This window comes from Kryptolebias marmoratus, linkage group LG23 (genome assembly GCF_001649575.2).
Source record: "Kryptolebias marmoratus isolate JLee-2015 linkage group LG23, ASM164957v2, whole genome shotgun sequence".
NCBI lineage: Eukaryota > Metazoa > Chordata > Actinopteri > Cyprinodontiformes > Rivulidae > Kryptolebias > Kryptolebias marmoratus.
In genome coordinates, this window is record NC_051452.1 from 15246831 (window position 1) to 15259309 (window position 12479).

At 38.7% G+C, this 12479-nt stretch overlaps 1 protein-coding gene across 14 annotated transcripts in view; it reads right to left on the reverse strand.

The window, feature by feature from the left end:
• The window catches only part of dock9b (dedicator of cytokinesis 9b), a 124656-nt gene that overhangs the window by 34494 nt on the left and 77683 nt on the right, over positions 1-12479 (reverse strand). For 13 of the 14 annotated variants that reach the window (XM_017426825.3, XM_017426834.3, XM_017426832.3 and 10 more), the window contains exons 7-25: positions 10961-11095; positions 10705-10879; positions 10272-10327; positions 8574-8648; positions 8319-8459; positions 7410-7727; positions 7232-7314; positions 5572-5694; positions 5400-5479; positions 5124-5311; positions 3811-3876; positions 3156-3248; positions 2922-3033; positions 2212-2327; positions 1481-1567; positions 1281-1370; positions 1060-1175; positions 862-931; positions 629-754 (exon numbers count right to left, since the gene is read on the reverse strand). In XM_017426825.3, the coding sequence (XP_017282314.1) occupies positions 629-754; positions 862-931; positions 1060-1175; positions 1281-1370; positions 1481-1567; positions 2212-2327; positions 2922-3033; positions 3156-3248; positions 3811-3876; positions 5124-5311; positions 5400-5479; positions 5572-5694; positions 7232-7314; positions 7410-7727; positions 8319-8459; positions 8574-8648; positions 10272-10327; positions 10705-10879; positions 10961-11095 (2250 nt within the window). The remainder of the gene's footprint in view (positions 1-628; positions 755-861; positions 932-1059; positions 1176-1280; positions 1371-1480; positions 1568-2211; positions 2328-2921; positions 3034-3155; positions 3249-3810; positions 3877-5123; positions 5312-5399; positions 5480-5571; positions 5695-7231; positions 7315-7409; positions 7728-8318; positions 8460-8573; positions 8649-10271; positions 10328-10704; positions 10880-10960; positions 11096-12479) is intronic. The other variant, XM_017426822.3, reaches the window with a different exon arrangement.

The window sequence follows — 12479 nt, forward strand, 5'->3', positions numbered from 1 at the left end:
AATCATCAAAATTAAACGAAATAAACATTTGAAATATATGAGTTTGTATGTAATGTATGAATATAATATACAAGTTTCACTTTTTAAATGGAATTACTGAAATCAATCTACTTTTTCATGATATTCTAATTTTATGACCAGCACCTGTACAAGAACTGAGAAACCATTACTTTCTTCCAGGGCTGTTAAAAAAAAATGATGTCATTTTGTTCTCGCTGATAGTTCTTGAAACATCATCTGGGCAGAACTTTTGTCTCCTGCGGTGTCCAACGACTAAGGTCAGATATTTGAAATAGGCGTGGGTAATGCAGAGAAGCAGAAATATTGACATTCCCGCCATGAGGACTTCTCAGGAGTTCTGCACTTGAGTTTCTCGTAAAGTATGAAATGTCCTAGCTGGAACGAACTTTGTTCTTGTTCTTGCCACCCCTAGTAAATAAACCATTTTCTTGGTGCTTGCGGAATACGCAACAAGCTTCGGAGTGACCAGCAGAAGACGCTTAGGCATTCAAACAAGCCTGAAAAAGTTCCAGTTACATGGTTCCAGAGAAGCTATTTCTGGATTTGCAAAGAAATTTTCTTTTCATAACTTCCTGTTTACATCAGAGCAGTTACACCATTAGTTTACCTTCAGCAGCTTGTTGCTGGTTAAGAAGTCCGTGGATGGTTTGAGAATGGCTGTCATGGCCTTAGCCAGCTCCTCGTGAACTGTTTTTACACACATGGAAGAATAAGGTTCTGGCTTAAACACAAACTGAGAGGAGAAACAGAGAAGGAAACAAGTTAACTCATCTTAGTTTTTGACAGGAACCCAGAAACACTGCTTATCATCAGCACTGACAGAATGACTAAAGACTGCACCTTCACGTAGGATCTCAGGTAATGCTCAAGCCCCTCCTCGTGACACTGTGCTACCACATGAACCATTACCCTACAGAAAACAAGAAAAATAAATTAAAACAAAAAGATATTCAAGGCCTAGTATTCCTTGAAGGATGCATTGTTAATTAAAAACAAAACAACTGCTGTGTGACGTAGTATTCTGTGCTTGTGTCTTGCCTGGTAACGTTGACAGCCACATCCTCGTGCGTGGCCCTGGTGAGGACACAGAACAGCTGGTTGAGAATGGTGGGCAGAAAGTTGACCATCACGTGACCTTCCATCGCATGAAGACTCTTGGAGCGTTGTGAGAAGAGAAGAACCAAATATTTACTATTGACAGACTACAGCCTTAAAGAATCATTTTTGATCCAAGTTGTTTTTTAGACAGGGTGTAATACCTTCAGGTATTTAACCAGCTCTCCCTCTGAAGCTTGTTCGGACACCTCCATGTTTTGACAGTGATGGAAGAAGTTGTGTAAATGTTGATCCTGGAGGAATATTGGTATAATAAACTTTTTTTTTAAAATTCAGAGCACCATGCAGTGACTGAGGAATTGTCTAACTTGGTAGGTGCAGTGTCCTCAATGTGAAGGTTTACCTGAGTATAAACTGTAGATACAAGATGGGCAGAGACTGTGAACAGGGGTTTCCCACCATCGACCCATTTAATCTCCACGCCAGACTGCTGTAACAAGTAGGCATCAATTACTGCACCGTATACAGAACAATACAAAGCAAAGAACTGTTGAGATTTGGTTATAATATAGCAAGAAAAGGAGTTTTCCAGATGTTCATTTGTCTATTTTCCCTCCTCTCCCCAATGATACTCTCCAGCTCCTCCTAAGAGATCCCAAGGTGTTTCCAGGCCAGAAAGGATGTATAGTTCTGGGTCTGCCTAGGGTCTCCTCCCAGTGGGACATACCCAGAAAACATCCATAGGAAAGCACAAAGGAGGTATCCTAATCTGATGCAGAACCACCTCAGCTGACTCCTTTCGATGCAGAGGAGAAGAGACTCTACTCTGAAAAATATTGTCATGCTATATTATGTTGTTGGTGTATCTAAGAAACTAGGCAGGGTTTTCTCCAAACATGACATTTTGGTGCATTTCAAACCAAACTGAAACCTCAGATGAATAAGAATATTCACAAAGATTATTCACAAAAAACTGCCTGCGTGGACATCTTTTAAAGAAAATCTGTCCAGTGGTTTACAAGACATTTTTATAACAGACAAACAAACACACATTTTCACCAGTTTTTCAGGAAAGAAGGCAATAATTCTAATGACAGCAAAACATTTACAATCCACCTTTTTTGTTTCTTTTACCTTGTTGTCCTGGAAGCCGAGGTAGCCGGCAGGTAGATTAGAAGCCACAGGAAGCTGCTGTTCATTCATGATGACTCGGCCACCGTCTCTCAGCAGAGGCAGCCACGCTGAACCCACTGAGGGCAAAGAGCAGATACAGCTTTGTATCATTTAAGTAGCACCACTAATGGAGCAATATACTGACCTGCTACACACCACCATCCCCTCTCGCTCTCTCAGATCATCCTCTTCGCTACACCTACATGTACCCGTTGCCCGCCTCTCCACCATGGGGAGCAGGGCCTTCTCCTGCTCTGCCCCCCACCTCTGGAACGCTCTACCTCCTGACCTACGAAACACCACCTCCCTTTCTCTGTTCAGGACTAAACTTAAAACTCATCTCTTCAGACTAGCTTACCCCTCCTAACTTTGTTTTATGTATTTTATATTTTAACTCATGCCTGTTCTTTGCACTGCTTTTTTATTTATTTATTTATTTATTTTATTTCTTCATTGTTGTAAAGTGTCCTTGGGTGTCCTGAAAGGCGCTATTTAAATAAAATGATTATTATTATTATTATTATTATTATTATTTCAAATATCTGCACCAACAATAGAGAATCGTATGAACCAGGATTAATTTGTATCAGGTTGTTTTAGCTCTTGCTCTTTGAACATCCACATAAAAAGAGATGATCAGAGGTGAGAAATGACTGAAACTAGCAGCGTACCGGGAGTTTCCACCATGTCTTTTTTCTTGCTGTTGTTTTCACAGCTGATGTGATAGAAGGTGAAGAGAAGGTGATGCTTCTCATGCAGCTGAGTAGGCAGCTCTATCTTTATCTGAAGGAAAAAGTTCAGACTCAGATTCAAACAAATGTAGTGATTTAAAAGTTCTGGTAGGCATATTGAAATTTCCTTTGACAATGATTCAGTTCTGATGTAGGGAACATGAGTCTAAATACCTCGTCATAGAACTCAGGGTTCTGCTGGTGGTGTAGGACGGCTGCGTACGCGTGCTTAGTGAACAGAGGTCCTCCAGGACGCCCATAGATGCACTGCAGCCAATTAAAAGAAAGATGATGGATGAAGGGAAAACATAAATGAGAAAACACTTTTACTCAGAGCCATGAAAGAATGGATTAAAAGTACTTCTGTTTTTGGTTTGTCTGCTAGTTTGATTCTGAATGAAGTAACTAAGCTGAGTCTCAGGCTTTATCTAAACCAGCCCTGAATATTTTTTTAAATTAATACTTTGTCTCTGATATTGTATTTTTTTCACTGTCCAAACAAAATGATGCAACACCCATGCAGTGCCACTAGAAGGTGAGAATGTGCACATGAACAAAATATCAAAATAGAGAGAAAAAAAACTTTTTAACTTGGCTAAAGACTTTGTTAAAACCACAAAAAGTATATTATAACTAGAGACAGCACAACCTGAAGGTTACATGAAGCCAGGAGTTTTTTTTTTTACTGGTCTTTTTTTATTGGGAAAAAACAGCTTGCTTTATTTATATCTCCTATGATTAAAACACACACACACACCTGTCTGTGGTTTTTCATTTTCCGGCTTTGAAAAGCCACCAGCATTTTTAATGGAAATAGCATTCAATGTACCTTCAATGGCTGGGCTTCATCCTCATCAGAATCCTTAAATTCAATACAAACAGCAATGTTCCTTGCCTTAAAAAAGGAGACAAAAGTATATAAAATATCAATTTTAAATTTAAACTCTTTGAAGTAATACGTATCACCTGCTTGCATGCTAAAGTTTATAAGCAAAAATCATGAGTAATCTGTTAGCACTCATCCTATGTGATAGAGATAATTCTCAGCTACTACCACACCAAACTGTAGCTCATTATTTGAACAATTGACTGAATTATAGCCATTTTTGTGCTTGCTAAAGCTATTTAGCTGTGGTGGCCATTTTGAACTGAGTTGACTTCAACAACTAATCAACTGTAGATGTACATTAAATAACTACTTTCTGTGAGTTTCATTAAAATACACCCAGTGGTTTATGAGATATTTTGCTAACAGACAGATAGCGCTGACTCCAACAGTTAATCGCACTGTTTTTAACAAAGATCTCATTTGATCTGTTAACACACAGACTATGTATTGGGAAAGCCACTCAGCTTCTTTCACACCAATTGATAGCTCAATAGCTTTAAAATCGACTGAGTTATAGCTATTTTTATCTTTGCTATGTTCAGATAGCTGTTGACAGCAGCCATCTTGAATCAAGTTGACTCCAATTAATTCCCGTAATTCTAAGGTAAAGTTTACAATTTGGAAATTTCCTAAATCACCCAGCTTGACTTCCTATAAAAAGTTTCTGTAAAGCTTCTGGAAATTTAACGAAGATTTTCAAACCCTCTTTGTACCCCAAGCTGGTATTGAATCTCACCTATTTTCTCACCACATTTAGCTCAACATCTTTTGTTAAAATTGACTGACTTATAGACTGTTTTGTGTTTGGTAAGCTTGATTAGCTGTGGTAGCCATCTTGTTTATCAAAGTTTATCAATTGTAGATATACCTCCATATGATTTCTGCCTGTGAGTTTCATTAAAATCCATTCAGTGGTTCATGATATATTTTGCTAACAAACAAACATTTACACACACACCTATATGGAGCTGACCTATTTTTTTTTTTTAAATCCATTATTCTGTGAATCAAAAGCTGCTGCTTGGCATTAAGATAAGTCTCTCTAGCTCTGCTGTTTGGCTGCTGCTGGTAGTTTAAGAAGCTGAACAGGAACACAAAATGATGATGATATGAGAAGGCCTGCCAAACCAAGGCGCTGCTTTCTAAAAAGGATTTATTACATAATTTGGAATAGCGCACATAAGTAATAAAACGCTTATCATGCAGATCAAGAGAAAAGCTCAAACATCATTATGCACCTTAGCTGTACAAACCTTTGCAAACGATTTCTGCCCGTCATACTTGAGATGTTTGGGGTAAACATACAGGTGGTTCTTATAGATGGTAAAGGGTTGGGCACACTTCGCAATACACGGCACAAACTCCTCCACCTCCAGTAGAGCACTGCCAGGACCATTCTGTTCAAAGTTTCTCACAGGGATGTAAGAGGAAGTGACGCAGTCTACAAACAGCAAAGAGGAGGGTCAAAGATCAAAATCTAATAATTACAGATGGTTAGAAGTGAACTTGGAACTATTTGGATGATTTACTGGTTACATCCGGTGCCATGTTATCAATAGTTACATCTAAGTTCCCTAAGAGCACAGGGAGTTTGGCCATTTTCTCCGGCCTGTAGGGAAAACAGAGGAAGAACAACTTATTACAAGTCCCGTCACAATATGTTAGGGTGAGAAGGAAAAGAATGATGAAAACAGAACGTACTTCCTGAAGTCAGTGAGCAGTTTGAACATGTCCTCATCTGACAGTTTGCTGCTGTCCTGTCTGTAAAGAGCTGAGAAGCGAGCGTTTTTGTCCAGAGTTCCCGATGCGTCTTTGAACACAGGTCTATAGAGACAAAAGAAGAGAGAGAAAAAAGAATGACATTGAATTCACAAGACATTTAAATTTAGTTTAGAATAATGTCTATCCCAGTCCCAGCATACAATCTTCTCTTTTCCTTTTTCTTTTTTGTCTCATCCTTTTGCTCAGATGAGTGCTGGATCTGATTCATAATGTGGTACTGGAACTGGGGTTGCCAACTTTCAGAAATTAAAATAAGGAACACTGACTGAACAGGATGGCATAGAGGGAGGGAGGACTTTTTTTGTCTTGGAAACACCATTTCTACCGAGAGTGATGCGATCAAGGAAAATACAACTGAACATTTATAGGACAAACATATACAAGCCAACGTGAGAAGGCTTAAACAATAAGAATCAGTGTCAGTTTTGCTCCTTTTAGCTAGCCTTTTGCTACATTGAACCTTCAGCTAGAATTTTGCTATTTTTAGCTTACAGTAAGCCTTTTGCTACATTTAGCTTTTAGCTAGCTTTTTGCATTAATTAACTTTTGACGAGCTTTTTGCTACTTTTAACTAGCCAACTGTGAACTGTAAAGTAAATTGTGTTACCTCAATACAAAAAATGTGAGGTGTATATTTAACCCTGCAGTAATTGAGTCATTCACAGCTGGACTCAGTAGGAGACAGAGCATTTTTGGCATCTTAAGCTAACTTGCCACACAGATATTCAGATACTAACCTAATATTATACTTTGTAAATCTTTTCTGCACCACACTTCAGGTTACAATTTGCAATGTATGCTAAATTAATGTCTTTTTTAATTCAAATGCAGGTTTAACTCTGTTCTTTATATTATAAAGCTATTGTGTTGTCACCAAAGGAACATTACTTTGTTTCATGGTTTCACTCATGACTCTCACTGACCACTACTGTCACATTTTTCAACTCTCAATTGAACAAAGTAATTCTGTTTTTTGAAATACTGTTACAACCACTTCTGTTGCTTGGGAGGTGGGCTAAAAGTTCTTAGATGTTCCGACCATGAATTAACCATTTTGATCAGTGCTGAAATCCTAACATAGCCCCACCAATTAATCATCCAACCAACATCCCCAAAAAGTCAAGACTCCCTGGTATTTGACATGGCTGCTCAAACAAAAGGGTACGGGTAAGTCACAGAGTTGAAAAGGGAAATGAGATTGGGCTCGCGTATGCAGATGGCTACCTCTGGTTCTTATCCATTTATAGGGTTTTTCCACTAAAGAGGTTCAAGCGTTCATTCTTTAAAAATAAAGTTAGAAACCAGTTTGGTTTCCACAGTCCAGAGAGCCACCTCAGAGCCACATCATTACATCACATTAAACATCTTTTCCAGTAAATGATTTAGCCTCCCTTTGTTGTGTCTTAAATTTTTGCAGAGGATCATAGAGCAGAGAGACACTTTATCTCCAAAGTACTAGAGCCAGAGCTTTCAGTGGTGGAAACAGAAAGAGTTGGTTTAACACTGGAACCAATTTGGTGGAAAAAAAAAAAAAAAAAAAAACCCACTTAGTTGAGTTTAACATAAACAGGCTATATACCTCGCAGCCCAGGCAAATGGCATCCTGTACTGTCCCAGTCTACTGCAAGCGGTCTTGGCATTCTTTAACACTTTCTGAGTGATCTAAAGAGAAAAACATTTGATTCTATTTATAATCTAATAATACCAGATGGAAACCACAGTTTTAGTTACATCCACATTGCTGTTTATGTGCATACTTTGGTAGAGTCTGAGCTTTTCATATAGGGTTCAGTGCAGTGGGTGATCCCTCCTTGTAGGACCTTCTCAATCCTTGCCACCAGGAAGATCTCTGGATGGGGGCATGTAACTGAGAACACTCCCTGTTTGGGATAGTGAAGAGCCTGCTTCGGGCCTTCCAGGAGACCATCATCAATGATTTGTGAATCAGATGCGGTACCGTGACCACAAATCATTTGTCGAACTACAGGATGGTTGAGATCCATATGGAAGTCAGCTGAAATCTTTCTGCTGTTCTGGACATCAAATAGGGACAGGACTGCAAAGAAAGGCTCGACCTTCGATAAAAAGGAAGGAGAGGAAACATTTTTCTGTTACAAAAGATAGATGGTCAACACAGAAGCACTGAAAAAACAAAGTAAAAACACCAGATATACATTCTCCCTAATGCACTTCTCACTTTCCATCAGGACCAAATGCACCACTGATGATGCATCTTCCCGTTTATTCCATCCTCTATGCATTACGCAAAACCATTTATTCACATGTGTGAGGGTGTGCATGAATGTGTGCACAGTCTGAGCAGCTTGAGAGCTAAAAGCTGAGGTTTCCCAGCTGAGTATCAGGTGTCAAAGGAGTTTTCCTTTAAAGGGAACATCAACAGGAAACCAGCTTCAGGCCTGGTGTGAAGCCATGGCTACAAGTCATGGTAATGGCCATTGTTTGTGCCAGCAATACCATTTTTTCTATTTTTGTACACTGGGCCAGCCAAGTGGGCCATCTGAACTGTGATCTTCTTAAGTGATTTAAATCTCACATTCATTTGCAAATTGACATTTTCAAGGATTATGTCAGGAGGATGGTGCTAAACTCTAATTTCTGTTCCAAAATCTGTGTTTCCAACATCAGGGATTTTCACTGAAACATACATTAGTTGTTGGTCCCTCTTCGTTTTCTGCAACACAACCCTGCAGGTTGAAAGACAGGTTGTGACAGCTGACAAGGACTCTCTTTCCGAACTTCTCTTCAAACGGACGCACGTCTGGTTCGATGCCGGAAAAGTCCAGTTTCTGTGAAAACAGGAGTTCCTGTCAAAAGGCTGAGATAAACCATCACCACAAAAAAAAGTCAGATCAGCACCCAAAGAGTACTTAGATTGCGGAGTAAACAACTCCTCTCTTCACCTGTGTGTCAGGATCCAGAGTAAACAGCTTGAGCCGAGCTTCGCTCCTTGTTTTAGATTCAATATCTCTGGCTGTCTGTTAGAAACCAGGAGAAAACAGGCAAATTGCAAACATAGAAGAGATATAGGCAGAACCTTGCAGTCAATATCAGGAGCTTGGTAGAAGGAACACAAATTTCATAAAAAGGAGAATGACAAAAAAACACCAAAAATAACAAAATGTAAAGCCTTAGAGAATAAAACTGTTAGCTTGTTGGTTCGCTATAGCTATGGTGATGTGTAATAATTTACAAGAATACATTTTTTTAAATGTATTATTGCAGCAAACGGAGAAACTACAACTCCTGGAGTCACTCAGTTGTTTGTAAATATGCATGTCAGGCACAAACTGTCAACAGTGCAGGTTTGTCAAATCAGATGCAGCTCTTATGAAATACAGAGAAACTATAACTTGTGTTTTTAGGAAACCCAATAAACTGTTATAATATATTAAGGGCTTAATGAGATCTGGTTTTTTTTTGTTCAGAAAGAAAACAGTGCTCCAAATGTATAGGCCTAACCATGCCAACAAAAATAACAATATTATTATTTGGTAGTAGTAATAATAGTATTGGTTCAAATCTGCTTGATTTGATTTCAAAAGTGTACTCCAGTAGAATAAATCATCTACATGGGGGGCTTACAAGGTGGGTATGAAGGTGGAGATGAGTACAAACAGACCTCTGGCAAATGGCTTCTTTCCTACCCAGAAAGTATGGGTACCTGGTGACCAAAGCTGGAAAAATAAAATTTGAGGTACAAACTGACCTAGAGCCAACCGATCTCCTAAAATTCTCATTTGAAAATGCATTTTTGCCCCCTTGATGAATGTAAGTTTCATATTGGTCTCCTTTTAGTCTAAATTTTTGACATTCTGTAGCTTTTTAATTGATAAATTGCTTTGCTATGTCATCAATAACAGTCTGTCTGCTTTCTGGTGTTCACAGCAGCTACAAACTGCTGCCTGCTGAGACTGAAAAAGAGGCTGTGAAACATACCAGTGTAGTTAAACGTACTCAAATGTGCTCAGTTGAAGAGTATCCTGAACTATATCAAAAGGTGCTGTTTGAAAGAGTTTACTCCAGTACTTTTCCAGATATACTGATATGCAATTTTCTTCACAATTTTTTTATTTAAGGACATGTTTATCATCAATTTGAAAAAATTATTGTGTGTATTTTGTTCCTGACTTCATGCATATTTTTACTGACTGGTCTTAATGACATTGCAATGTGTCTTTTAATTGTGGTCAAGAAAATCAAAACAATACTCTTAAAGGTGGTATAATGTTCCTTAAAATTAATGGTAATTTCAGAGCCATTATCACAATCAGCTCTAAACACAGTCATGTGACAAGAGTTGAGCAAATCCCATTTTAGAATAGAATAAGCCTTTACTGTTTGTTTGGAAATTGCCACATTACACTGCTGCATTTGAAGTCAACACAAGTGTTACATTTGGAAACTGAACACACTAAACCAAATGTGGCTACAGGAAATACATACGTTTAGCTTACTGGCTCAAAGCAAATCTCCAGTTACAACCAAGACTGTTTCCAAGAACATTAGAAAAGTAATGCTCCACTATTAGGGCTAATAGGTTTGGTGTGTTGAGAGGCTAAAATGGAAATGTATTATGTATGGATAGATAAGCAGGCTACCTGAAAGGTGTCTTGAAAGCTTCCAGAAGAAAGATCTGTTTTTCCCTGCTCCTCATCTGTCAGAGAGATCAATAAGAAATCCACTTTTTTAAAAACATGTTTAAATACCAAGCTCAAAATTGCAAGCCTAAGCAACTTGCGTGAGGAAATTAGGAACCCCTGCAAACATTTTGGGGACTCCCTTGCAAATGCTTTTCACCAACTAGTCTCCAAAAGTCACAACCCAGTTAGATAGTACCCTAAGCAACTAGCTGGAGATAAAATTGTGAAAAAATTGTAAGGGAAAATGCAGAAAATTTCAGTTGGAATCACAATAAATTGGTCCTTAAGACACGTCTCTCAAATGTTTTGAGATGATATCCTTAACATACCTTAGAAAAATAAAGAGATTCCTACTTCCTGAAGAATGAAAGATCACCAAACAAAAGCTCACCATCAATTAGGTCTCCGTTCCTCTTCTCCTGCATGGCCTGCTCGAAGCTGCTGTGAAGAATCTTGTTGAGGGTGCTGATCCACTCCTCCATCTCTGCTTCGCTGTCGGCAGCCAGGAGGAACGTGCTCTTATCCTGCATCTTCAGCTCAAAGCCAAAACGACGCACTTTGCTATTCTGAAAGGACACAAATGCCTATAAAAACCATATAGCTTTAAAATGCACTTTGCTATATTCAGTGTGCAAATGGAAACTTACCTGAATAACACCCATGCACGAGTCGAGGAAGATGGTTCCTTTGGGCTCCTTGGAGGTGTTTTCATCTTTGTAGAAGTTGAGGTTGTAGGATCCATCACCTAGTTGGGCAAGATGGAAGTACCTCCTTTTGAAGGACTAGGACATAGAAACAGAGAATGTTAACAACATTAATGTTCCCATCTATCCCATTCTAAAACTAAAATGGAAACACGACAAGAGAAAGCTTGTAGGTAAAAAGAAACATTACAGTCTATCCAAAACCAATGACTAGTCTAATTTTCACAAATCCAAAGGAAAAAACACATTCAGAGTTTCTATCTAATAGCTTCTGCTTACTTTTATGTTGTTTCATAATACAAGAGTGTCATTGCAGAATCAATGTTTTTGAGATTTTCAACTACGTTTGTGAAATCAGACTCCTGTAACATCATGACCACTAACAGCACCTGCATTACCTTCTTCTCATTTTCACCCGTTCTGTTGTAGATTAGCTGCTGTGTTTGGGATCATTGTTCTGTTGCATCATAAATCAGTTTGGTCCAAGCTTCAGCTGTCAGACAGATGGCCTCACATTTGACTAGAATCCTTTGGTCTACAGAAGAGTTCAGAGTCGACTCAATAAGGTGCACCATACAAGCCCAAATAATCAACCCTAAACCACCATGCTTGATAGCTTAGCAGCTGTCTTAAATGTTCTCTACTTATGAATAATTGCCCTTACTGTAGAATGATGGACACCATCACCCCTTCTGAAATTGCTTCTCTATTGTCAGTACTGATGTCTTTCAGGCTTGGTACTGTGTTAACACACACCTGTATGGTCCAAAGCAGCAAACTCCTACTTTTACAGAGGTGCTCACACTGATGATGATCAGTTAATGAATACATTTTATCAGCAACTCCTGACAGATACTGAACCTTCTTAGTCACATGGAAGCAGCAAGGGTGGATGTAATTTTTCACACAGCTTTTCCATTTATGGTTCATTTCCTGGTTCTGTTGAGTGCTTCTTTACACTCAAGGTTAGATTTATGTCCTTCACCAATTTTTACATTTTCTTCTGCTTATTGATGGTTAAGTTGTGGAGGAAACAGGTCTAGGAGGGAAACCCAGAATTTTTTCTCTACAGCTCCTTCTGGGGGATTCCACAATGTTACCAGGACAGAAGAAATTCCAAGTCTTCTCTGGGGTCTCCTCTCAAATGGAGGTGATTTGAAAAACTTCCAGAAGGAGGAGCTCAGGAAGTACAGTCCTGCTCACCATTATTGGCACCCATGAAGTTTAAGTACATATAATGGAATATTTACTAAAGGAAATTCATCAAGTGAAACAACATTTTATTGCTGATAGCTTGTGCTTGATGCAAAACAACAAATGATCAAAAACATTTAAAAAGATAAACATTATGAGGAAAACAAAGAAAAACAATTTTTACCATGCCAATGGTATTGGCACCCTTTGCTGCAAATCAATATGAAAACCCAATTTGGCTCACCTGTTGCAAATCACACAAAGATCA